The 27,199-nt window shown below is 40.9% G+C and overlaps 2 protein-coding genes and 2 long non-coding RNA genes across 5 annotated transcripts in view; 1 reads left to right on the forward strand and 3 right to left on the reverse strand.

Moving 5' to 3' along the window:
* LOC5519699 (HBS1-like protein) overlaps nucleotides 1-10,421 on the reverse strand; it is a 31,852-nt gene extending 21,431 nt beyond the window's left edge. The window contains exons 1-15 of the mRNA XM_048726441.1: nucleotides 10,231-10,421; nucleotides 9,360-9,425; nucleotides 8,769-8,939; nucleotides 7,907-8,038; nucleotides 7,534-7,569; nucleotides 5,207-5,420; nucleotides 4,946-5,097; nucleotides 4,559-4,640; nucleotides 4,236-4,319; nucleotides 4,051-4,168; nucleotides 3,560-3,706; nucleotides 3,383-3,457; nucleotides 1,526-1,643; nucleotides 502-570; nucleotides 139-243 (exon numbers count right to left, since the gene is read on the reverse strand). Of these exons, the coding sequence (XP_048582398.1) occupies nucleotides 139-243; nucleotides 502-570; nucleotides 1,526-1,643; nucleotides 3,383-3,457; nucleotides 3,560-3,706; nucleotides 4,051-4,168; nucleotides 4,236-4,319; nucleotides 4,559-4,640; nucleotides 4,946-5,097; nucleotides 5,207-5,420; nucleotides 7,534-7,569; nucleotides 7,907-8,038; nucleotides 8,769-8,939; nucleotides 9,360-9,425; nucleotides 10,231-10,273 (1,612 nt within the window). The 5' untranslated portion in view covers nucleotides 10,274-10,421. The remainder of the gene's footprint in view (nucleotides 1-138; nucleotides 244-501; nucleotides 571-1,525; nucleotides 1,644-3,382; nucleotides 3,458-3,559; nucleotides 3,707-4,050; nucleotides 4,169-4,235; nucleotides 4,320-4,558; nucleotides 4,641-4,945; nucleotides 5,098-5,206; nucleotides 5,421-7,533; nucleotides 7,570-7,906; nucleotides 8,039-8,768; nucleotides 8,940-9,359; nucleotides 9,426-10,230) is intronic.
* A 353-nt stretch (nucleotides 10,422-10,774) lies between these two features.
* On the reverse strand, nucleotides 10,775-11,996 carry LOC125561847. The gene is made up of 2 exons (XR_007307541.1): nucleotides 11,747-11,996; nucleotides 10,775-11,307 (listed from the first exon to the last, which is right to left on the reverse strand). It is a non-coding gene; the product is annotated as an uncharacterized LOC125561847 (long non-coding RNA).
* A 2,227-nt stretch (nucleotides 11,997-14,223) lies between these two features.
* LOC116603429 lies at nucleotides 14,224-15,811 on the reverse strand. The gene is made up of 2 exons (XR_004290606.2): nucleotides 15,260-15,811; nucleotides 14,224-14,644 (listed from the first exon to the last, which is right to left on the reverse strand). It is a non-coding gene; the product is annotated as an uncharacterized LOC116603429 (long non-coding RNA).
* A 4,763-nt stretch (nucleotides 15,812-20,574) lies between these two features.
* On the forward strand, nucleotides 20,575-23,429 carry LOC5519610. 2 transcript variants are annotated; one of them, XM_032364599.2, is made up of 3 exons: nucleotides 20,575-21,094; nucleotides 21,191-21,423; nucleotides 23,111-23,429. In XM_032364599.2, exons 1-2 carry the CDS (start codon nucleotides 20,584-20,586, stop codon nucleotides 21,409-21,411), a joined length of 732 nt encoding a protein of 243 aa, XP_032220490.1. In that variant the 5' UTR covers nucleotides 20,575-20,583; the 3' UTR covers nucleotides 21,412-21,423; nucleotides 23,111-23,429. The 2 variants fall into 2 exon arrangements, with proteins under 2 accessions (XP_032220490.1, XP_048582935.1); XM_048726978.1 differs by having other exon boundaries at nucleotides 20,578-21,423.
* Nucleotides 23,430-27,199: the final 3,770 nt, after the last annotated feature.

Consider the following 27,199-nt stretch of genomic DNA (forward strand, 5'->3'; position numbering starts at 1 on the left):
TATATGTGCAGTTAAGATTCAGATGTATTTGCTATAAACCTGCTATAAACCTGCCTGCAATCAGGGGCTTTACGTTCAATCACCCCTGGCCCTGTTCCCGAGGTCCAAACCCTCTGCCACTTCCTCTCCAACACTTACCTTTAAGAAGCCCCTTTTCGCCAGCCGGCATTGCGAGAGCCTTATCCCCTGTCTGAATATGACCTGCTTCCATTTTCCCAGCAAGATTTATCCCTGTGCCCAAACCTGCAGAATGGATGAAATGATTTTATTGTAAAACGCACAAGGGCTTTCGGATCTTGGTTGCAAAACCTTTCAATTTCACAGGATAGCAGGGTATGAGCAGAAAGCAGGGCTTTTGGATGTATAGTAGGTAGCAGGGTAATTTGCTTGGACTGTACAAGGAAGAAAGGCATCAGATGGCTTAATGCAATCGCTCTCTGTCAATTTTATCTTTTTTGTTGATATATTTCGCATGACACTGTTTTGCAAATACCTACACACCCTTATAAACGTCAGACACACAGAACCTCCAAGGCTTGTCCATGTCACGTTTGGGAGACTTGAATTCATCTAGAAATCATACAATAGAGTACACAAAATTGGATTTAGCTGGTACGTTATACATGTAATAAGATAAAAATTGGCACTTGCACCAGTTTATTACTTTATGTAGGTACTTTATGTAGGTACAAGTGTACTGTTATCCATCCAGCGGTCTTGAAATGCCAAATTATGGTGCCAATAACACAAAAAGAAAATGAAACACCAAGGAGTATACAGACACAAAGAGAAAGCTGAACTCAACATCTAAGTGTGTACCGGCCTTCGTAACATGTTATCCCCTGATAACGTTGGGTGATAAAAGATTTTATGGATTTTGTCGACTTTATACTGTTTTATGAATTCTTTTGACAAGACACAATCCTATGGATTCTGTCATACACAGTCTCACTGATGCAGTTGATTGAACAGGCTTAAAGATTGTACCAGCAAGATTCTGTTGATGAGACACTCGTCTTACCGATACTTTTGATAAGACAGTTGTTCACTGATTCAGTTAACAAGACACTTGTCTTACCGATTCAGTTAACAAGACACTTGTTTAACCGATTCAGTTAACAAGACACTTGTCTTACTGATTCAGTTAACAAGACACTTGTCTTACTGATTCAGTTAACACATTGACCCCTCAACCGGCCTGTACCGGCTTTGGGAAGTACCCACAACCCAAAAAATTCATAAATGCAAAATAAACACAACAAGATGAAGATACTCAGGCATCAGTCTAAGGGATAAATGGTCTTGAAGATATGCATCCAACCAAGGTGTTGGCAACTACTCTTAAGCCAAATAATAGCACAGGTTCTTTGTCTTACTTGTCTTACTGATTAACAAGACACTTGTCTTACTGATTCAGTTAACAAGACACTTGTCTTACTGATTCTGTTAACAAGACACTTGTCATACTGATTCTGATAACCATATACTTGTCTTACTGATTCTGTTAACAAAACACTTGTCTTACCAATTCTGTCAACGAGACACTGCCCTTGGTACCATTTCTTTAATTTTTCCTCAGTGCAAGGTTTCACTAAATTTTCTCCGGACAGACCACTGACTGGAACATAAACAACATCAGAATCCTGGAATAAAAATGGAATACAACCTTAAGACAGTGGACCACATCAAAGAGTAAAACTCTTCTTCAAGTTATTGTGTTTTTTACCTGTTTATTACGAACAGAAATACGTTGATTAAATATCAAAAAACCTATGACAATTATTGTGTTAAGAAATTCACTAGATGCTTAGCCTGCTTGCAGGTGGTACTCGGTTATCATCGCGGAAAACCCTCTCCGTTCGATGATCGCGCGCCATATTGTATTCTAATCGCGGAAAACCCTCTCCGTTCGATGATCGCGCGCCATATTGTATTCTAATCGCGGAAAACCCTCTCCGTTCGATGATCGCGCGCCATATTGTATTCTAATCGCGGAAAACCCTTTCCGTTCGATGATCAGGCGCCATATTGTATTCTAATCGCGGAAAACCCTCTCCGTTCGATGATCGCGCGCCATATTGTATTCTAATCACGGGAAACCCTCTCAGTTCGATGATCGCGCGCCATATTGTATTCTAATCGCGGAAAACCCTCTCCGTTCGATGATCGGGCGCCATATTGTATTCTAATCGCGGAAAACCCTCTCCGTTCGATGATCGGGCGCCATATTGTATTCTAATCGGGGAAAACCCTCTCCGTTCGATGATTCGATGATCGGGCGCCATATTGTATTCTAATCGTGGAAAACCCTCTCCTCTCGGTTATCATCGCAGAAAACCATCTCCGTTCGATGATCGGGCGCCATATTGTATTCTAATCGCGGAAAACCCTCTCCGTTCGATGATCGCGCGCCATATTGTATTCTAATCGCGGAAAACCCTTTCCGTTCGATGATCAGGCGCCATATTGTATTCTAATCGCGGAAAACCCTCTCCGTTCGATGATCGCGCGCCATATTGTATTCTAATCGCGGAAAACCCTCTCCGTTCGATGATCGCGCGCCATATTGTATTCTAATCGCGGAAAACCCTTTCCGTTCGATGATCAGGCGCCATATTGTATTCTAATCGCGGAAAACCCTCTCCGTTCGATGATCGCGCGCCATATTGTATTCTAATCACGGGAAACCCTCTCAGTTCGATGATCGCGCGCCATATTGTATTCTAATCGCGGAAAACCCTCTCCGTTCGATGATCGGGCGCCATATTGTATTCTAATCGCGGAAAACCCTCTCCGTTCGATGATCGGGCGCCATATTGTATTCTAATCGGGGAAAACCCTCTCCGTTCGATGATTCGATGATCGGGCGCCATATTGTATTCTAATTGTGGAAAACCCTCTCCTCTCGGTTATCATCGCAGAAAACCATCTCCGTTCGATGATCGGGCGCCATATTGTATTCTAATCGCGGAAAACCCTCTCTGTTCGATGATCTGGCGCCATATTGTATTCTAAGCTGCATGGTTCCTGGCGCCCGATCATCGAACGGGGTTTTCCGCGATGATAACCGAGTACCACCTGCAAGCAGGCTACTAAATGCTGGTTTATATAGAAGAAAGTTCTTATTCCAGATATGTATTAGCCTGCTCATAAGGCCTAACATAATTGGCTGGATTACCTCATTGTTCTATTGCATTCCTGTTCTACTGTTTTTTCCCATTGTTTTGTCTGTGGTGCACAACTGCTACACAACCCTCTTATTTAATCAGTTGTAAAACACGTTGTTCATTTATTTGATTCCCAAAAGGCAAATTGGGTTAGGACACTGGAGTTCCCTCTGAGATGAAACAGTTAAACTGAATAACAATGCTAATGGGTCTACCTTAAATCCAACTTGCTTGAGGAAGTGCTTTAGCTTACTAACAATGTGTAAATATCTCTCCTCGCTCCAAGACATCTGAGATAAAGGTGGGAACATACAGGAAAACTTAAGCGATGTGAAGCGAAAAAATAATAAATATTCATCTTTTAACTCTTGTTGTTCATATGTATAACTCACCATATCCAGCTTATTAATAGCCACAATGAGTTGCGTGACGCCAAGTGACCGGACAAGAATAGCATGCTCCCTGGTCTGTCCACCAGACTCAAAACCTGCTTCAAACTCGCCAGTAATTGCATCAACGACAAGTATGGCCACATCCGCCTAGCGAAAAGACATAGACTATCATGGACCATCTAAACTAATGCTTTATAAACAGATAATCAAGTGGTTAGCACCTATTATAAGGATTAAATACTGGCTGAGCCTTTGTTGTGTTCTAAATGTCTCTATTCCGCCTTAAAATCGATTTCAACTCATTCCTTTATTCCTCCTTCACTTCCAGTTTAGGGCACTAAGTATGGAGGGCCTCTCCCTTTAGATTTAGTGCATTAATTGTAAACATAGAAGTGTCATAAAACTACCTAAACCATCTTAGTGGAGGACCTTACACGCTTACTGAGTACATCACAAGAGAGCTGTATGCTATCATGGGCTACTGTAGATACCTGGGCAGCACCAGTGATCATGTTAGGAATGAAGTCCTTGTGTCCAGGTGCATCCATCAAAGTGATCACTTTATTTTTCGTCTGGAATCTTGTCAGGCCGACATCCATCGTGATGCCACTAAATAAGCAAAAGACAAATAAGCAACATGCGTGGCATTTCATAGTACTTACTCTATGCTTTGTACCGTTCTCTTTCTTCCCCAGTCTCGTCCAGAACCCAGGCGTAAGCAAATGATGCCTTGCCAGCTTTTTTGGATTCTGTCTCATATGTGAAAGTAGGTTAAGGTATCTATTGTAGTCAGAATTCGTAGAACCTTTTATTCTTTTTTTAAAAAGCATTAGTTGCACATCAAGTTTGCTCATAGCATTTTAAGTTTCTCATTAGGCAGGGTGATGTCATGCAAACATTCTTCCAATATATCATCTGGAGGTCTAAGACAAACCATAAACATCAATTTACGACACAAGCCTTAAGATTGAAGATAATAATAAGAAAAAAAAAGGATATTTGTGTATTGCTTTCTTGGAAACATCTCCAAGCAAGAAGAGGAGATGCCCCATCAGTGTGCTTTTACCAGCATCTACATGACCTGCACGAAGAGAGACGTTGAGAGAGAGGCAATTTAGTATCATATTTCATTTCTTGTGTCAAGCCATTTCTAAGTGAGTTTTTTAAAAAAACTTTGCTGATAAACACCTCCATCTGTTTTTGTGGCAAATTTTAAATCTCTCTCGTATATGTTTTTTTTCAAAAGGATCTCTTATGCTAAGATTTTTTTAATCTATTAGACAGGAAGCAAATGTTTGAATAACCAAAATTTATGTATTTGTATCAAAGGCATATTTTGACAAATAGTAATTACAACAGCTTCGGTGCTTACCAATACGCACTTACCAATGATGACCAAGTTAAGAAGCTCTTTTCCCTGGTGCCTCTTTTCCAGCTCAGCCTTGGCATCCAAACGATCCTTGGCCTTGGATTTCTGTTTCAATTCAGGAGACCTGGAAGCTTCAGTTGCAGGAGACATGTTCTGCTGGTCAGGCGAACTGCCACAATCAAATTGTATTGTAAACCATTTATTGTAAACTGTTTCCAAAGAGATAATCATGGAAGCTCTATTTACAAAGAGATAAATCATCTTTACAGGACCTTTACCTGGTAGCAGACGATCGTTTCTCCTCCCTTGAAGTGGTAAACCCCAGGACCACATTTGATGACACTTTATTTGCTGCCACTGCAGATGCTACAACTGACTCTGCTTTAGCCTTAGGGAGACCAACAAAGATGGGTGCTGGAGTTGGCTTGATCTTGGCAGGAGCAGATAAGAGGCTAGGCTGCGGTGGATGTACCGAAAGGGGGTGACCTGTACCTGTGTGGGAATGGAGTTAACGAGGACCAGCAAACAGGAGTAGATGGGGAAATATAGAGCACATACAGTGGGGCAAATATTGATGCCCCTGGACCCACGCTATCAGCTACATACCATCAGTTTTATTTACCACGGGGCCAAAGCAGAGAGGGAAGGAAAAAACAATGAATCTTCCCTCAAGCAAAATTTCCTAAAAGATCAAAACGTTATTGCACAGTAGCTTCAAAATCAACATAAACGATGCAAAAGGCATGGTAAAGGATTTGGAAAATGGTAGATTGGATCTTCATATAAACCCAACATAGAAAAAGAATATTTTAATGACTAAATATTACAAAAATAGAAACAGCTATAAAATAAAAAGAGAAAATGGACAACCAATAAAAAATAATATCATTGACTATACAACAGTGTAACTTCTTGAATATGTTTTTTGAAAATAATATAATTGACTATACAACACTGTTGTTTCCTAAAAAATGCTTTTGAAGCATTTACCTGACAGAAATACTGCTTTAATTGGAGGATTTGTCAGAATTAACTAGCTGCCTTCACATTTAATAAGGTTATTAAACAAAGTAAGTGTAAAAAAAAACTATCAGTCCCTCCCACAACTGATAACCCACTAGTATAATATATGGAACGTTTGTTTAGTGCTTTTAAGACCTTATTGGCCTGGAATGGCCATATAATGCTAATAGCACGTCATATCTTGTTGCCAAATCGCTTCTTTTGCTGCTGTTTGACAATATCATCGGGTGACAAGGTGCTAAAGTCAAATGGTTTTATCAGTGAGTACGCCTGCACTAGACTCGGAGCAGGACATCCCAGTCTCTTTCTCTTCGTAGCGAAACCATGTGATGACATCATACTCTTGTGACACAAGGTTAGGGCAAACATAGTAGGGCGAGATTTTATGGCACTGGAAAAACTCTTTCTTTTTGGATGTCTTTGCTTAGAAGGAGACCCATATATTTTCCTTTGGGTATAGGTGTGTTGGCACTGATCCACAATGTTCACTGGTTTGAAAGATGGGGACAACTGTTTCTTGGGTTGAGAAGTAGCTCTAATACTTAGACTTGATAAAGGCAAAGAGAAAGTGTCTTCTGATGTTGCTTGTGGATTATGTTGTGATATTCCTTGGGCAAGACTTGGTTTTGATAAGCTACTATCAGCTAAGGCAAGACTGGACAGTGATGTTGTCAAGAGCTGATCTGTTGAGCTTGCATATCTTCCAGCACTTGCTCGTTGCAAATTATCAGGTCCTTTGCTAGTCCCAGAGAGAGCAAGACTTGATAGTGATGTTGTTAATAGATCATTCACATTAACAGTTCTCGAAGTGTTGGTTGCAAGACTTGATAATGATAGAGAGCCTGTAATTGGTGCTTGCCCAGACTGAGGCAAAGCAAGACTGGATAATGGTGTTGTCAATAGCTCCTTTGCATTACCAGCTCTGAATGTATTTGTTCCAAGACTGGATAATGATGTTGTCAATAGCTCATTCGCATTGCCAGCTTTAAACTTATTGGTTCCAAGACTTGGTATTGGCTGTCCAGGGGTGATATCAACCAGACCAAGTACATACAAGGGTGTGCATAACAACTGGTGTGGGTCAATTCGATTAGGTAAAGGTTTATTCTCCCCATCTTTGATCTTTGAGCCAAGAATGATATATTTGCTCTTATTTACAGTAGCATCAGCTAGTTGGGTAGCCTTATTAGATTGGTGGTGTTGCCGATTTTTAGCTAGGTGTCTGAGGATCTTGGCTTTCTGTTCTATTGTAAGATGTTCCTTAGAATGAAAGTCTTACCTTGTTGTTTGCCACAATCAGTGATATCAGCCACAACATAAAAAGGAAGGAAAGGAAAAGGCATCAGATTAGAACAAAGGCATAAAAGATCAATACAACTTCAAGTATACCTATATTATTAGATCAATTAATTTGAATATTTAATGTCAACCACAAGTATAGGTATACATAGATATGGTTATAATGAAAAGACCATATGTAAACTCACAAGAGAAAACAATGAATTCTCAGCCTGTCAAGGGTTTAAGTATCCATGATGTATGTGGAAGTACATAATGTATGTAATACAATATAATTACTCACCTTTATTTGATTCACAGGACTTGTCTTGCTTGGTTTCTGAAATCATTAGACAATTTCAAAATCCAATAAACAATCTGTTGTATCCAGTGACATACTGTAGCAAGCCTTGAAATATTAGAGGGGAATTTTCATTTAGAAAATATTGGGGGGGCACAGCCACGCCCCTACGGGTCATTTCCTTATACTTTCTTTAAAATATTGGGGAGGGGGTGGACACATGCCCCCCAGTGCCCCACCCCCTGCTGCGGCCCTGGTATCTGATATACAATAAATAATAAATAAGCAACGCCTTTGTAGTATAAGTACTAAGCATCTTCGAAGCCCCACCATTATAATCAATACTGACCCATCGTTGTAATCAGTAGGTGCCCACCTCTGTTGAAGATATAATCTAGTGCCTTCTCCACATTAAAGTCATGCTTCAAGATGGCATCAACAGCAGTTGGCTCGTGGCAGTCATCCCCAAGGATGGAGTTCAGTTGATCAAGACAGGAAGACAGCTTGGCTGGCAGGGGAAGGTCATTACATATTGTGTCATTATACAGACAAGCTTATATCATTTAGGAGAGCAAAGCTGATTCTTAGAAAATCATTTTCTTGTCTGGTGAAAGGCAAACAAGGAAAAATCCCCACGAGTCCACATTTACTTGCAAAAATACATTTTTATTTTAGCACTAAATTAATTACAAACTCATCAACAGTCAGTTTATTCATATTCTAAACATGGGCAGCATATGATCTTAATGGTCTCAATATCTAGCTATTTACCTGACTAAATAATAACCCAAGAACTTTCTGCATGATTCAGCTCTTTTTAAGGGAGAATAGAGCAAGTGAGGGCTGGCTAGATATTACAATTTGCATCTGGTTTTTAGGCAAGAGTCATTAGGCAACCACCCCCTAGAAAACCACCTAAGCAACCAAGTTATTAAAGGCGCATTGTCAATAACATAACAATCTCTGATGATTTATAACAGAAAATTGTAAAAGCAGCGTGTCTTTTGGAAGTTTCTTTGAGGATGTGATTGATAATTTAGAGCAGATGGCCTGTTGAATAGCCTATTAAATAGTCTATTGGAAGTTTTATGCGGCTTTAAACACCTTAGGTCAACACCTTAGGCAACCAGTTGCTTACTACTGTTCTTAAGCATGGTTGCCTAGTGGACAGTTGCCTAATGACTCAGATACATACAGTAATGAACTGTAACCCCACAATTTATACTCTTAATTCTCACCTTCACTCAAAGCATCCAGTTGTGGCCTCTTGTAGTCCTGTGAGCTGGTCAAAGAGTTTTCTTCCTCTTCCTCCTCCTCCTTTTCCTCTTCCACGCTACCAAACCTGCCGCCCATGTAGTTGCTGAACAAGTCTGGGTGATTATCACCTCTACTGTACATGAACTGGTGAGCTAAAGAAAAGAAGGAAAAAAAACATTATGAAATATTGTAGTTATTTACAAATCTGTGTCAAAATGTCCTCAAATCACAATGTATAGAACGCAAGAGAAAAAATCCTTGAATATTTTTTTTTGTGGAGCAAGTTTTACTGAGAATGTAAACAGTGTTTAGAGAGATGGAAAGACACCTCTAATTGAAATTAAAAAACTATACCCAGGGTTGTAAATTAAGACGCCCACCAAGGCAGCTCTGATAAACAAAAGCGTACAGTCTCCACAGAATGTTTATGTACAGCGTATTGGAAAGGGTTGACTCCACTTCAATGAACTTTTACTCTAGTTAAAATTATGTTTTTAAGTTACACTTTTAAAGCTGCAAAGAATTATAACATATAACTGAGATATAACAGAAGTGGATAGATTACTACATACCAGTGGTAGGGGATACAGCCATGTCATAGTCCTCAACAGAATGGCCATAAACATCTTCAGACATGTCTACCATTAAAACAACAATAAACGTGGTTTAGCTAGTTCTTTCTGTATGCCTATGTAATGTAATGTTTACTGTGATGTTTATATCAGATTGCAGAATGAGTTTCACTCATTTGCAATCTCTGGTTATTTTTCTCAATGATATAAAAATACGGGTGTTAGGTTTAGGGTTAAGAAGAATTCCTTTGAATGAGGAGGGGGGGCAAGCTTAACCTATTTCTTTTATTTGCTAAGGCACAAGTTTTATAAATATTTCCCCTTGTAAAACTCTGGCTCTACTTGGGCAGTGGCTCCCCCTCCCTCGACTCACCCTGGAAGCTAAAGCCTTGTATATTTTAAGGTTGCTTTGGCGTTCTACATTTTTGAATTTCCAATTACCAGAGTTGTATATTCTAGGTATGTATACAAACCTAATATGGTGTATAAATGAATGTGTGATTTCCCTGTTATTGGAATAATACAAATGAAATGGTCAGGTTCCACAGCCAACGCAGGGAATTTTTTGTGACACACAATCACTTCCATTAAACATACAGTGATAGAAAGAAAAAAAGGAATCAGAAAATAAACAGAAAGGGTTATTCACCACAGGGGCAGATGCTAAAATAATGTATAACACTTATCTATTATGATCTAGTTAGAATTTAGCAACTATTCATCAATGGCGTAGGTTTGATACTGAATTCATTTGATGGACCACTACAAATAAACGCAACATGATTTTTGTGAATAGCAGAATGCAATTTTAGTTTGGCGGCAAAAAATTCGTCTAAAATATTCTAAAAAAAACCATTATTTATTCCCTTACCATCTTCATAGGCATAATTCCTAATATTCCTGTGCCTGGACATCTTGATTTTTATTTTTGGTTATTAGTGAATGTAGAAGAGATGCCAGTTCATGTTAGAAGTGCGTTTAAATGCATCGCTCTACAAATAGCTCATCATCACTCGACGGCCATATTGAAAAGTACAAAATAGCCTCGCTCCCATGCAGACGGAGAGGGTTCTATGCCACCGCGCCTCCACAGCGACGAATCGGTCAATGGCCAGCCAACTGAGAAAAGATCCTTCGCCGGACTCAGGTTTGTGTTCAGAAAATAAAACCCAAACTAATTTTATAACTAGAAGTTCTCGTGGAGAAGTGAAGTGCTCGAGCTCATAGATTGGTTGGTCATTCAATTGCAAGGGTTAAATCAATATTCTTTTAGATTTGTGTGGGGCAGTTCGCACATTTTCCATAAGCCAGGTTTATGCAAGACCCCATTTTCTTCGCAGCCACTGTCTTGGCTGATCAGTAACCCTTTCATGGTTTCTCTGTTTGTTTTATAAGAGAAGTAGGACAAAAACAAATTGCTTGTAGTCTTATTTTATTAAACAAAAGAAATTATTTAATTGAAGGCATTGTATGTCTAGAAAAGGAAAGGTGAAGTCTGATAACCATAATAAACAATCTGATTAGCTGTGGAGGGGATGTGCAGTCATAGATATTATGGAAAGTAAGTATGTTTTAAAAAAAGACTGCTTTTTGGTGGTTGAGTGGGAGGGGCACAACCCGTGTGCCCACCCCGAGCTGCATGCCTGTACATACGCAGTAAGCTATTTGGGTCTAAGTGGTGGCCATGATAATAGCTACTGAAAAGATTACTGCTCATGTATTAACATATAGTGAACTATACAGAATTTATGATCTCCTGGTTATCCCTAACAATAGCTTCTGCATGTAAGTACACTGCAGTATTCACTGGAGCCAACTGATTTCTAAAGAATCTCTGTGTCTTCTCCGTGGCTGTGTTTGCCTTGGTTTAAAATAATGAAGCAATCCATATTTTTTTTTATTTCTTGGGCAATGATTTGCAATCATAGTAGTTCTGGACTGGACATTGCTGTGGAAAAATAGACTCAAAATATAGAATACTGCAAACCCAGTATCAAGTAAAATAAAGCAATTTAATGTCTGATTTTAGAAGGGCCGAGAAGCGGGGCAGAGAAATGAGATTTTTCGGATTGATTTTACATTTCCCTTTATACGAAAGTCTCATCAAATAACGCAGAGATCTACTGGCCCCTCTGAATGCTTATTATTTACCCGTCATCTTAGGAATTTGGTTGGTTTGTCTTCCCTTCATAAAGTTATTTCGCTCAGTTGCATTTATAAACAAAGCCTTACAGTACAAACGCCAGGCAATGGGATTGAATATCTTTTGCTTTTCCAGGTGAGGGGCCAGTTTGATTACCCGAGTTCTTTTATTATCAAATTACAAACTTCGAAAGCCATGATAAGCAAACCCCGTAAAACATCGGATCATAAGTCGTCATACTTACCAAATAATTATTTTATATCGCCATCGTATTCGCAATAAAAATCGAAGAAGGAGCTTTCAACATTATCGGAAACACAAGGAAGTGCGAAAAATCCTGGTGAATCGCGGACTGCCAAAGGTAGCCCAAATCTTGGTTTCCACAGAGTCCGTCCAAATCGAAGCTGGAAAGGCAACGCATAGACTACTAATTGACGATGAGGGCAGGGGACGTGAGATTTCGTTTCCAAAATGGCGACGGTTTGTTCCACAGGAAACCCAAATCGACACGACCGAAATTAGTGTTGCTGTCGCTCGCTGCGCTCGCTCGAGCAATAAAGATAATCTACCTGTAATTTAATGTGCCATTCACTAGAGTACTATCGTTGTTTTGGTTTTCCTAGGTAACACAGGCTTATTTTTAGAGTACATCTACATAACTTTACCAGAATGCCCTATGTCCTTGAGTTTTCTTCTATCTTTATAGTGCAACGCGCGCTACCTCGGCCACAGTACAAAGTTTATAGGGAGTTAAACAAATTAGCATGCAAGAATCTCGAGCGCGCACGAGTTTCCCAGCCAGAAAGTCATGTGATTTCTTATATTTCTTAGCGCGCTTCACAACGTGACCGTGATATCCGGGGAGGGGGGGGGGGAGGGGGAGGGGGTGGGGTTCTTCCCATGTCGATCTGATAGGGATGTTCGTCGTATTTTTTAGGGGTCAAAATAGGGCCTCAGGTATTTTTAGGGGGTATCCGAGGGAAAAATAGGCTTTTCTCTTAGAATTGGTATTTTTAGGGCTTCCGGGGTGTTTTTTAGGGTATCAAATTTTGGTGAGCCGGTATTTTTAGGGGTATTTTCGAATTTCCCGACTGGCATCCCTATCACTTTTACCCTGAGCCCCCCTTCCCCCCCCCGGGGGCGTGATATCCTCTGTGTGTGACCGTGAAATCCTCCGTGAGTGACCGTGATATCCTTTTTGTGTGACCGTGATAACCTCTGTGTGTGACCGTGATACCCTCCGTCTGTGACCGTGATATCCTTTTTGTGTGATCGTGATATCCTTTTTGTGTGACCGTGATATCCTTTGTGTGTGACCGTGATACCCTCCCTGTGTGACCGTGATATCTCTCTGTGTGACCGTGATATCCCTTGTGTGTGACCATGATATCCTCTGTGTGTGACCGTGATATCCTTTGTGTGTGACCGTGATATCCTTTTTGTGTGACCGTGAAATCCTCCGTGAGTGACCGTGATTCTCTGTGTGTGACCGTGATATCTTCCGTGTGTGACCGTGATACCCTCCGTGTGTGACCGTGATATCCTCCATGTGTGACCGTGATATCCTCTGTGTGTGACCGTGATGTGTGTAACCGTGATATCCTCCGTGTGTGACCGTGATATCCTCTGTGTGTGACCGTGATGTGTGTAACCGTGATATCCTCCGTGTGTGACCGTGATACCCTCCGTGTGTGACCGTGATATCCTCCGTGTGTGACCGTGATATCCTTTATGTGCGACCGTGATATCCTCTGTGTGTGACCGTGATATCCTCTGTGTGTGACCGTGATATCCTCCGTGTGTGACCGTGATATCCTTTTTGTGTGACCGTGATATCTTTGGTGTGTGACCGTGATATCTTTGGTGTGTGACCGTGATATCCTCTGTGTGTGACCGTGATATCCTCCGTGTGTGACCGTGATATCCTCCTTGTGTGACCGTGAAATCCTTTGTATGTGACCGTGATATCCTTTGTATGTGACCGTGATATCCTCTGTGTGTGACCGTGATATCCTCTGTGTGTGACCGTGATATCCTCCGTGTGTGACCGTGATACCCTCCGTGTGTGACCGTGATACCCTCCGTGTGTGACCGTGATACCCTCCGTGTGTGACCGTGATATCCTCTGTGTGTGACCGTGATATCCTTTGTGTGTGACCGTGATATCCTTTGTGTGTGACCGTGATATCTTTGGTGTGTGACCGTGATATCTTTGGTGTGTGACCGTGATATCCTTTGTGTGTGATCGTGATATCCTTTTTGTGTGACTGTGATATCCTTTGTGTGTTACCATGATATCCTCTGTGTGGGACACGTGATATCCTCCGTGTGTGACCGTGATGTCCTCTGTGTGTGACCGTGATATCCTCCGTGTGTGACCGTGATATCCTTTTTGTGTGACCGTAATATCCTCTGTGTGTAACCGTGATATCCTTCGTGTGTGACTGTGATATCCTCCGTGTGTGACCGTGATGTCCTCTTTGTGTGACCGTGATATCCTCCGTGTATGACCGTGATACCCTCCGTGTGTGACCGTGATATCCTCTGTGTATGACCGTAATATTCTCTGTGTGTGACCGTGATATCCTCTGTGTGTGATTGTGATATCCTTCGTGTGTGACCGTGATATCCTCTGTGTGTGAGCAAGTCGCCAGCGGAGAAAGATTTTGCAAAATTTCGCATATTGACGATTTTAAGATTCAAGAAAAATGAGATAAGAACTGTTTTCCAAATGAACAATTTGGAATAACCCATCATGTTGCACGCATAATGTCGCACCAGATTTTCTTTATACAGGTCTTTTCTTTTGTCTTTTTCAGGTAGTTCACACTACTTCTGAATACTGATAAATGTTCCTGTCAGATGAGCAAGTCATCTTCATTTAAGTTCAAGTCTAACTCGAACAGGAAAAAAAACATAGTTCATAGCTGTAGCTGTAGCCTCAATATTGGGGGGAGGGGGGGGCGATACAGAAACTTAAAAAATAGGGGGCACAGTCATGCACCAACTGGTTATTTTGAAAATATTAGGGGGGGGGGGGGGCAACCCCTGGTACATCTTTGAAGCTCATTCATGGGGGAGAGAGAAGGGCCGATCTCCGACTTGCAGCTTGTTTCACGAGCTCCAGCCACTGGGCCTGCAACTACAGATTCAGTAGGCCAGTTAGCTATCGTTTTTATTGATATTCAGCATGATAAAAATTAAGTAAGAACGACACATGATATAAATGATCCCTTAAACTTTGATAAATTAAGTTATTTAGCTGTGTTATTCCTGTCTTGTTTAAATATGTGCTTTTATTGTTGTTGCAGTGAAATCTGCCGATTACAAAAAAAAAAAGAAGTAAATCTATAAACCAGTGCGCGCTTCATACTTCTAACTTTTCATAATTTATACAGCGCGCTACATAGCTAACCATCTGCCTTCACATTACAATAGGAAAAGTTTCTAGACGATTAAAACAACCTCAAGCTCTGGAATGGTATTTTTTACAAAAATTGATTTCAATCTTATAAGACAGAAAGTATATGTAACCTATTCAGACTATCGCGAAAATTCCATGCAAAAACGTAATGCAAAAATTCCATGCAGATAGTATAAAACAATTACAAAGCACAGTAAGGAGGTTGAGACTAAATCTCAAATAAGGGGGGAAAATATCCATGTCAAAGCGAAAAAATCACGAACTATTATGCCGACACCTGTGCTATGTTTGGTAATCTTAGTCAACAATTTTCACTAAAGTATTCATACTAACCGTTTTGTCTATTGTATTCTGGAGTTTTCTTCCCAAGGAGATACTTCTTCTCACGTCCGAGTGGTTTCTTTGCGTCAGTAGATATCGTGTGAGTCCGTTCGGTTTTGCCCTACGTCTGGAGCCCCAATGGCCCGCTTCCGTGTAAGTGTGCGTCAACAGGAGCATCAGCATAGCGAACACGATGGCTTTGTTTGTCATCTTCAGCATACTCGCACTCCTCAGTCTTTTAATGCTCACACTTTCAAGATGTCTCAATTTGAAACCAGTACAATATTGTCAATTATGTTTCGTAGCGTTTTGTCACCAAAAAATAAAAGATATTTTCACGATAATTAACGGGGAGGTTTGATTTAACGTTGTGCTGGTGGATTCATGGGTTCACTAACAGACAGCTGGTCGAAAAAAAGGAATAAGGCGACATAGAAGACAAAAGATTCTCGCCTGGAAGGATAATCTTATTAACTTGGATTATTAGGGTACGCTTTTGACGGCTTCTATGCCACCAAAAAAACGAGCGCTAGTTTTTTTTCTAGTCGAAAGTTATACGTTATCCTTCCGAGAGGTCCACAGGCGTTTTGACATAAACCTAATCTATATTTTTTTTAAAGATGTCGATATGTGGCTTTGTTAGCTTTTCAAGGCACCATCACTTTCTCTTTGTCACTGGCGTTGTTTGTCGAGGAAAAACTACAATTCTACCTAGAGTAGTATAGAGAAATGCATGCTCTGTATTACCGCTTTGTCCTACGCTCATTTCTCTTCCTTCCTCTTCCTTGTCCTATTCTTTCATAACTCTCGTACCCAAGGCCCCACGTCATAATCCAGGGACAGGAAACCCACGCATGACGCACATGTATTTAGCAAACAATGGTAGGGTTGAGGGGTTGCGTGTCTTTAGATGTTCTTTAGAAAATTTTACCCTTTTTACAAAACCTAACAGAACATTCAAAATGCTCACGTGAGAGGAAAATGGAAGGTAAATCATAATGCTTAATGCGACTATGGCCATAAAACGGATAATGATCCATTTGATATCGAAGCAGCTAAGCTAGCTGATTCGGTGTCTCTAATAGAGGTGTTGCAACGCAGGCTAGAAATAGTTGGGTTTACCGTTTTTTGTATCTGTTTTTGATTTCTCCAATCTAATATCTTTTAGGAAAGTTTGACTACTATTATTGATTTCCCATAATATCTTCGTAGGAAATTTTGACTACCATCTTTTTTTTATAAAAAACATTTTTATAAGAGCGCCCAGCCTGAGATTTCTCCAAATTTTAAGAACATGCCGAGGCTCAGATAGTCGGAATTGTTTTAATTTTTAGTCCTGATTTGTTCTAAAACAGGCAGAATCAAATTGTGCTCACATCAACAACCTTATATATTATTGCTATTGATCATTTGTTTTATTCTTTTCCTAATATTCAATGGGTATTGTATATTTCTATACACTAAATTTTAATAACATCGTTAAGAACATGTTCAGCCTTTAAATGCTCAAAAAATAAAAACGGCCCAGCCTCAACTGAAAATTAGACGTTTTTATATAAAAAAAGAGAGTGTACTATTAACAATTTCTGCCATCTAATATCTTCTTAGGAAAGTTTGACTACTATTATCAATTTCTGGCATCTAATATCTTCTTAGGAAAGTTTAACTACTATTATTGATTTCTGCCATCTAATGTCATCTAAAATCTCCTTCGCTGACAATTTGACGCAATATCCCAAAACATAAAACAGGAACACGAATAGTCGAAAGACAGAAAGAGGAATCAAATGAACTATTGAACAGGAAAAATATGTACTATGGACTTGACAACGGGAAAATTAAGGCCTTGATCGTGGTATTATATATCTTCTTTGGCTATTATTTCGAGACTTGGAAATGATGGTAAAGTTGCTTTTTTTCTAGGCACAAGTTGAGGTATTTTCATTCCCCGAGCACCCCCCCCCCCCCCCCCTGAACGCTTACTCATCACGCGCCGGTGCCCAAATGTTGTTCCTTTTCTGATCCGCCAATTAGCCATAGCTTGACAATCAGTTAGTATAACGGTGGACAAGTCATTGGAAACAGACTGTTTGTAACGGAGACGAGTAAAGGTAGACAAAGTCTAAGGTCTAGAAATCCCAATTATAGCGTTCAATATCCGGGATAAGTTATTTGTAGCAAAGTAGGGAAAGAAGTTGTCAAGAACCTGTTTAAGAACAATTAAGTAATCACAAAGAAAGATATCTTGAGTGGAAGAATAAAAGTCCCGCTAACAAAAGAGTGTTTCAGTGTAAATTTGTCAAAATAAGGACATAATAAAACACCACAAGAGAGACGCTCCTTCGCAGAAAAAGTAAACGAGCGACACAGAAAGCTCTGCAAAGAAAGATACCCCAATTGTAGCGTTTAATTAAAGCAAGTCATCAACCGCTGTATGGTTGGCTTCCCTAGCATACAGAGGTTTTACCCTCCCAGGAGAGCTGCCGAGTAAAGAAAAACAATGCTGATTTTTTTTTTGCTGTTTTCATATATTGTTATTGTTTATGTTCCTGTATTTGATGTCTAAAATGTCTCCTAATGAAAATAGTCATTTTTTTTCATTTCAAGCCAAATTTTTCAACTTTAAAGCTTCTTTGAATGACCGCGCCAGTGCATCCACTCGGATTGCGCTATATAGAAATTTTGAACGTAGGCTTTCGCGGGCTCAAGGAACGAGATTGAAAGGCCTGCACCTTTCTTTTCTCGGTTAGTACGCGAGAAGGTTTAACTTCTGCTAGCAGGCACTCAGGGTAATCTTTGGGAGGATCTTAAGGGATAAAGACCTATATGGGCATATGTCCTTATATGGTCATGAAGAAGCGAATGGCGGGATTCCTTTGTCTTGAACAGATGCAGGGTTGGGAAACTGATAGAAACACGGCGAGAGGGGTGAACTGAACATTATCGGTACAGTATTATATTAAAACCGGCAAGCTGAAGGAAACCACAAATTAAAATAAATGAAATAAAGTTAAAGAAATAAAAGAAATCTAGAATAAGTGAAAAATTAGTGAAAGAAAGGAAACTTATTACCTGCTTAAAAAGAACTCTTGGTGCAAATACTCTTATTTAGAGAAAGCGCAGAAAATATTTTGGTAGGAAATGCGAACTTTATGAACATAAAAAAAAACATCTCAGAAAAAATAGCAGAAAAGGAAATCAAACCACTAATCAAGCATATAGAACAAATATAAAAAACAACTAATAAAATATTTAATGAAAATAATCGAGGCTTAATTTTCATCATTTCCTTAATTGCTCTACAACGAAACTTTGATACGGAAAACGTTAGAGTTTCTTTCTGGAATTATCACTTCAATATTTTTTGTTAGTCCTATATCCTATATCAATTGTTATCTTTGTATATCTTATTGTGTTCTAAATTGCGGCTCTATTATGAGTAATTAGCATTGATGATTTCCTCGTATGATTTTCCCGCTTTTCCATTGCGTGCTACGTGATTGCTCCCTCTTTTCCATGAGTTATCCCCGTTTGCACCTGTTGCGTTTCGTGGCTCAAAACACAATCAAAATTTTATTACTACTGAAATCAAGTCATTTAAAACTTAAACTGAACTGTTAGATATAAAAATTTCTGTTTATTTTCGTAAGTATAGTAAGAAAACAAATGTTCTTTTTTTATTGTGTTTGTTTGTAAATCCGCTTAGAATTAAAAACTCAAGCAACCAACTCCGGATAAACTCACTCTAGTGTTTCCTGAGTGTGTAGGCCAAACGAAAAATGTTGATCTATGAAAAAAATGGTAAAATTCTGTCCAATTAACAACATTGCAGTTTGCTCGAATCTTTTAAAAGGAAAATGCTATTTTCGTAGAAATTAAAAAAAAAACCTTAATTTAAATTAACGGCAACTACAACTGTTTTAAAAAAAGATGTTTTTCAGTTTCTGGTAAGAAAAAAAAAACATAAGAAAAAAGCTTTTGACGGCATGACATTTTGAAAACAATAAGGCAGTTGAAAAGTGATTTATTTCTTGTTTCACGGAAATTGCTTCCCAAAAAGGACATCATATCAAGCGTAAGCGTCTTAGTAATTCCTCCCGTACACCTTTGCTGCGTTTAAGTTCATCTTTTTCGAGATTCTATAGAATACAATTGTAAATTCTGTAAATTCAATTAACCGACTCAACATTAATTAAATGAGTTAAGAAAACTAGATGCTGTAATTATGATAATAAAGTATTTGTTACAAATGAAATGCTGACAAATTCTAATTAGAGATAATGTATTACTCAACACATCAAAAGAAACTCGAAGATAATAGAGTGTGTGCTATCAGAATGGGCGAGAGATATCGCTAACATCTCGCAAATGACAAAGTGGGAAAGCGCGCAGCGTGGCAAGGAAGGAACTCTGTCAGAACACGTCAAGCCCACCAGGTGAATTAAAAACCTGGTGCAATCCACTTCTCATATTAAAATCATTACTAAAAGTGTCGGTAATAGAATTTAGGCGATTTATTTCAAAAGGGATTATGTCTGGGACTAGATCTGTGTCGGAAGAAGTCCTGACATGGAGTAAATGAGAAACCCATTGAATCTTTGAATGTGCTCGAAATTATACCCATGAACAAGTAGATTTTTAATCAGCTTTTTGTTCCTTACGGGAAATTCTTCCGGAACTTTGTCAGTGTTTATAGTAAATATTTATTGCTTAAGGGTTATTGGGAGAAGTATATGTTTGAGACCATAAAATTAATGCCAGCTAAAATGACAAAAACAATTTTGTTTTATGTCATGTGTCGATGCGGGAACCGGGAAGTTCGGGTGTTATGGGGCAGATTCGTATTACAGGAAATCTTCCTTATATCCAAGCCCCCACTCTTGTTATAACAATATACTTACTCAGTTACACAAACAAAGGGTCTACGTAATAGCTTTTTTATCAGCGAAGAGTGGTGTTAAAGTAGTTCACGTTTTAAACTCTTTTTAAAATATATTTTCCTCTTCCGAAACTTGAGGAGAAAACAGGGGCGAACGCACACGCCTCGAATGTTTTTAATATTCGAATGTTCTCGATTAATAATGTTTAATTTATGGCGTGGATGGTGTGTCATAAATTGGCAGATCTTTTACGGTAAAAGTGAGCTTCAAAACCGGGCAATATTTCAAGTGCGCGCGCCTAACTAAACAATCTAACATTTGATTGAAACCCTTCACTTTGATAAGTGAAAACAAAGCCCCCAATGAGATCATTGTCCCTAGCGGTTAAAATTATCACTACCCGGAAATCCGGGAACTCGACGCTCAGCTTAACATGGCCTATAAGTGGCCCAGCACATGCCTCGTAAAAGCCATTACCTTATAGCGTTGGACGCGAGACACTACCCTCGCCTCTACTTAGAAATGAGTAACTATTTTTTGCATTGGGTTACCGCGTTAGCATTCATTCTTTGTTCAGGTCTAGCAAATGGGAAAATACCTAAAGTACCGATCAAAGAAGTCGAAAACGCGCCACCAAGCACGGGAGAGGGAGAAGCCGGTTTCATCCCATGGTTTTCAGGCAAGAGAGAATTTAACCCAAAAAATGCCCTGAAAAATGACAACGCACCGCCCGGCAATGAAGAAGGGGAGGCTGGTTTCATTCCTTGGTTTTCGGGCAAGAGGGAGTTGATACCGAAAATTGTTCTACAAAATGACAATGCGCCGCCCGGCAATGGCGAAGGGGAGGCTGGATTCATTCCATGGTTTTCAGGCAAGAGGGAATTCGAACCAAAAAATGCACTACAAAATGACAATGCACCGCCCGGCAATGGCGAAGGGGAGGCTGGTTTCATTCCTTGGTTTTCAGGCAAAAGGGAATTCGAACCAAAAAATGCACTACAAAATGACAATGCACCGCCCGGCAATGGCGAAGGGGAGGCTGGTTTCATCCCATGGTTTTCAGGCAAGAGGGACACAACCAAAGCAGCGGTCCAAAATGACCTGGTACCGCCAAGCAAGGGAGCGGGAGAGCAAGGGTTTATTCCTTGGTTCTCCGGGAAACGAACAGTCAATAGACTCAAAGAAATAAACACAGAGAATGACGCGGACGCTAACAAGGCCCCCCCTTCTGGGCACAACGAGGCTGGTTTTATACCATGGTTTGCCGGAAAGCGGAAAGTTTAAGCGAACTTCTGGGTATGGAAGAATGTCTTTTTTACTTTATATCTTGATCTTTTTTTCAAATCTTACCTCGAATTGTTCTTATCAGACATTGACAGAATGACTATTATTCTTTATTGAGGTTATAATTATTATTATTTTTTTTTTTTTTGCTTTACCTTTGAATGCGCGCCCATTTGTTTCACTCTGGTGTCGGATTTGTAATTATCTTACATTTTCACTATGGGAAAGAACACTTTTCAGATTGGCTTTGGCTAATGTGGGAAGGCGTTAATGCCTTTTTGCATCTGCTTCGCACCCCAGGCGCATTCGACTGGCGAATCAGCGGTTATCTTGTTTTCTATCAACAGTACTTGGACGAGTTTATATATTAAAAAAGCAAAACATGGAATTCTAAGTCTAAGCCGGCATGTTTTTGCTACTATTTCGAGCATATGATGTCTAAAACACAATCCCTCGAGCTCTCCGGCTTGACGGGAACTGATAACAGTTAAATTGGTCATAATTACACAACTGATGTGTTTTAATGGAGTATAACTCAGTCTTGATTAGACATGGTTTGGAGCGTAAGTAATTAAAACTCGAATTACAAACCCACGCGTTTTTGCAGGAGTTTTAAATCAAATAATCATATGTTTTTAGTTCTGTTTATTTTTCATACAATACACTGCGTGGATTTTCGTTTAGAAAGAAATCAATGTATTTCAATCGTGCTCTTGGCAGTGTCAAGTCTACAGTTAGGAGTTGCGCAGGGATTTTTATTCTGGTTTAAAAATATTATTTTTTAGTAATCCTACTATTAGAGCCTCAAACACAATCTTAATGACTGATTTTTCGTATAATTAATATACTTAATTGTCTTAAATTGTTTTGGTGAATGTTGGTTACTCGTCAGCATATGGTCGGCTGTTCAAAAAAGAAATATTTTATAATAAAGGTCTCCTTGAAGATGGCGCCAGAGGAAGGCGGCTTGACGAAACGACATCTAATATGAACAAAAAGGCGTGTCGCCCAAACCTCTACAAGAGGAATGGACTGATCCACCCTTCACAAAACTACCGAAGAGGGGCAGGGAGAAGATATAAGCTAATCGCGTGAGAGATTTTCGACTGCGAGAATAAGTTGATAGTCTTTTACTAAATGTTTACAATAATCGTCACGATATGAAAACGCCGCCTTATCTTTAGTCTGGACTAATTATGTTCCGTGCTTTTAAAGGCCTCGCCAGAAGAAACCTTTGTAAACCGACAGTCTTTGTTGCGTACTTTGTTTGGGTACAGCTGAGCTGACGATTGCTTAAGGATCCGTTACATAGAGATAAGCGAATCTATAAGTAGACCTGGTGACGAGAAGAACGATCTAATCTTCGGTCGTTAGACATCACCGCTGATAAGATAATACACGAGTTTTTGATAGAGATGCCGCTTGGTGCCTGTATCTGAAAAAAATGTATTTACACAAAAATGGGCACCTCTTATGCGCTATTCTAATTTAAAATGAGTTTGCGCAAACAAAACAAGTCTGTATAGCAGCGAATGCAAAATAAACAGTGCTTTCCAAGTTATTGCAGTCCGATTTGTTAAAACCTTTTTCTATTGATCCACATTCCCAATACAGACCGGTAAAACCACGCATTCGAATAGAATGAGACACTTGGTTGGTTGGCTTAAATTCTAACATTAATCACTGTTTTGTTTTTCAGAGAGGGAGCAGAAACCTCCAAGAATGCATCAGTTAATCGTAAAAGTTAAAGTACAATGACATAAAAATATTTTTAGACAAGCAATCATCAAATTGTATTTTTGCCATCGCATAAACAGACAACTTCAAAGCACTCACCAACATCTATTATCTTCTTTAACCCAAACAAAAAGAGATATAGCGCCTATGCCTAAATTCTGGCAAGATAATTTGCCCATATTGTGTTCTTAAGTTTTCAGTTCAGGTTTGCTTGCACAAGATTTGTAAGAAGAGTATTGGGCGAGTGGTAGAAATTAAAAATAAAATAATGTCACTTTAAATCCCATGTTGTTGGTCCCCTGTCAATAGCTGCGCGCTGTTACGCTGTGGGTTTCCTGTAGATATGTGCGCGCTTCATCTGTTATGTTGTGGGTGCCCTGTGGATAGGTGCGCACTTCCTCTAACATGTTGTGGCTGCCCTGTGGATAGGTGCGCACTTTATCTGACAGGTTGCGGGTTTCCTATGGATAGGTGCACTCATCGTCTTACACGTTGCGGGTGGCTTGGTGAATATGGGACTCGCTAAGATATCACATGACCTTTCTGGGTGGCAAATCCAAAACAAAATATCAAACAAAACATCAGAACCGAATCAGAATCAAAACAATAACCGTCTGTCGCACCACAAAGAACGACGAATTTTTTTTTATTATTAAACTAAACCCTTTTCGAAAAAAAAGAATTTTGTATTTTTTCGTAAGCGCTCAATAAGCTTTTTGTTGCTGTTATTTTGCCGCTAAAAGACTGAACACGCGTTACTTTGCCACCCAAAAATTCACGTGTTTCGTCGCGCAAGTCCCCTTTTGGTGTACACTCCCTTTAACATGTTGCGGGTTTCCTGTGGATAGGTGCGCACTTCATATGCATGTTGTTGCAGCTGCCTTCTCGATAGGTGCGCACATCATCTAACATATTGCGGGTGCCCTGTGGATAGGTGCGCACATCGTCTAACATGTTGCGGGTACCCTGTGGATAGGTGCGCCAGGGGCTCATAAGTAGGGGCAATCAACTTCCCCACATTCTGGTACTATATTTATGCTACATTAGCATAATTTAGCATAAGTTAAAATCGATGATGACCGCTGGCGCCGGGGCCCATTTCAATTCAAGCCGTGGCACGTTTGCACTCTCTCTTGAATTCCTGTAAATTCATGACTCAGCACGGGATTCGGGGATATTTTGGCGTGTTTTTACCGTGTAAGAGGTGTACAAAACAGAAATCTTCGCTAGGCTAACTAGTCCCGGTCATGTTCTTACCCCTGGAGGTTTTTTAGAAGCTATTTCAGCGGCGTTGGAGGCGGCTAAGTCGGTAAAAACATCTCACCACAGCAATCAACCATCAACAGCAGGGCACATGTGCTAGTAGTGTAGCAAACTGCAGAGATAGCCGGCGAGAGTTTTTGTCCCATGCTCTGTTGAGACTGACACAGAAGGTTTGTTGGGGCGGCTATACACTATAGGTGTATTTGATCGAGTTCTTCGCTCCTCTTTTGAGAACTGCTTTTCGTGAGTATTAACGTAAGTAAGGTAACTTAGTTCAGATTACTGTATCTGAAGTATATGCTCAACTTATTTTATCGTTTATGTCGGGTGATTCCGGCTGATTAATTGGTGGGATGCTATATATCTTAGCGTGGACAGGTAACTGAGGCTGGCACAGAGTCGAGCAAAATAGACGAGTTTCGTGGATAACAGCAACCATGTCAACAACACCAGCACCGCGTGGAACTAGTCAGTGATTGACAGTCTTAATTTACGGACAGTCTTAATTTACGGCTAACTTGGGGGGGTTTTATTGTTGTAGCAATGGCATTACACGGTGGTGACATCGGTAGTTGTAGCTTGATGTTACCTATATTAGGTGGCGGTGGCTGCCTTTGCGTGTTACCTACCTTACTGTCTGCCTGGGTACTATTATGCGTTATTGTATCGACTAGATACAGGCTGGGGCAGCCAATTAGATACACAAACTAAAGTCACAGTCAGATTCTTGCATATGTGACTAGGTTATTATGTGTTATTAGGCGTTAACAATCAATGCTGCTGGCTCGTTCTAGTCCCAATTCCGAGCGAGCTAGGCGGTTCTTTTTTCCCTCCCCCTTTCCCCAGTTAACCTTCAACAGCGTTGCTGTAGTGGTCCTCAGATCCGCCCTAGCCCCACCTAACAAGCTAATGCAAGGCCTCGCCATAAGACTCGTCAGCCTTATCTAGCGATCTCAGAGTTCGTTAGCTCCATCCAATTCCATCCAGCTAGCCCTTGATAGGACATCCCCTTCCCTTCATATAATCTCATACAGATGAAGGCGTTACAATAGGCAGTGAGACTGTGCGAGGCGACCATGAGGCTAGTTAGGTCAAACTTAAGCCCCGAGGCTGAGGGGGGCGTTAGGTCCACCCGTAAGCCCTAGCCGGGTGAGCACAAGCGAGTCGAGCTATGTGTTTGGTTCACTCTGCCCCCCCCCCCCCCACACACACACACACACACACAAACACACACACTCGATTCATACGTGACCTTACCACAGGGATCATTATGTCCGGACCTGGTTGCAACCATCTACCATTCCCCCCTCCCCCCTCCCCCCCTTACCACCGGCCCCAAGTCCTAGCCAGCAAGCTCTAGGTGTTAGGCGATGGGGGGGGGGTCATAGGTTCGCCCTCAGCATTGGCGAGCAATCGAGTTCAAGTGTGCACGGAACTGCCTCTCCCCCACCCCTCCATCCCCCTGTACGTAAGTGTGTAGTGGACAGAATTCGTCAGAAACTATACGTAGCTTGGTGGGCCGCCATCGTAACCGCCACGGGTATCCCATACGCTCAACCGTGACGGTGTTAAATCAATTGGCATGTCAACTCTCGGATACTACCGTGGGCGGTAAACCGAGTCCTTCAATCAAAAATATCGCGGGTTGGTAATCGAGACCCGACGCCCAATCAATCGCGGGGGTGCAATCGAGACCCGACGCCCAATCAATCGCGAACGGGTTAGCGAGGCCCGACGCCCAATTAATCGCGAACGGGTTAGCGAGGCCCACTACTCCTACTATCGTCGGTGGATAAGCAAGACCCTATGATTACTTTGGTTTGGCGCTTAACTTGCCCTGGGGAAGGGCTATATAAGGTCATGCTGTGCACTCGGTGCCGCACTGGCAAGCACAATCGCGGTTTCTCTTCCGCCAGGGAGAGCTTTAGGAGGCAAGAGGGGCGTTAAGGGGGCTGCTAATAGGCACTGCTATTAGGGACAGAGAGATGAATTGAGAGTGGTGTCTGAGTGAACAATTGGTCCTCGAGACTTGCGTCACGTGGAGAATGACGGTTGATTACTAGCTGAATCACCCCAGGGGAATCCCAGCCTCAAAGGGGCTCTTCTCCTATGAGGTAAGGGGCACGGCGGGGACGTTGAAGCCCTCTCGCGACGTAAGATGCCCGTATTACGCAAGGGTTCGTGCATATGGGTGTGAGGCAGTGAAATAGGGGGCTACACAGATATCGAACTCTTTCTGTAATGGTATATGGTTACAATACATTCAGAGTACACGCATGAGCTACCCTATGAGGCATGTGCCTGCACTTTAAAGATACCACAAGTATGTAATAATGTGTCTGAATGGAATTTTGGCGAAGTTAAACCGAGTCACGGTCGCGCGCCCTGGGGCCGAATGCCGGCCCCTGGTAAGGAGAACGACCACCCCGCGCCTTTCTTGCACTGGCAGCGTTTTGAGTGAAGCTAACCTATATGATCCACGCTTTATAGTCTAAAAGATCATAGTTTTCACTCACAAAAAAAAACTAATTATGAATCCTGAAACAACAACACCTAGTCTGGCCCCGGAAGTGCTCACAGCAATTCAGATGGCCGTCCAGCAGGCATTTCAAGTGCGACTGAGCGCTAACAACCAGCCATGTAACAACGAGATTCCTGTCTCTAGCACAGGTACAACAGTGGTTGCGGCGGCCGGGACGACGTCAAATTCCTTCACACTGCCTCAGGCGAGCACCTCGGTTGCACCGTCGCCGGTTGGCCCAGGAGGTAGGTCAGTTCCAGAATTTTT

Source organism: Nematostella vectensis, chromosome 4 (assembly GCF_932526225.1).
Source record: "Nematostella vectensis chromosome 4, jaNemVect1.1, whole genome shotgun sequence".
Taxonomy (NCBI): Eukaryota; Metazoa; Cnidaria; class Anthozoa; order Actiniaria; family Edwardsiidae; genus Nematostella; species Nematostella vectensis.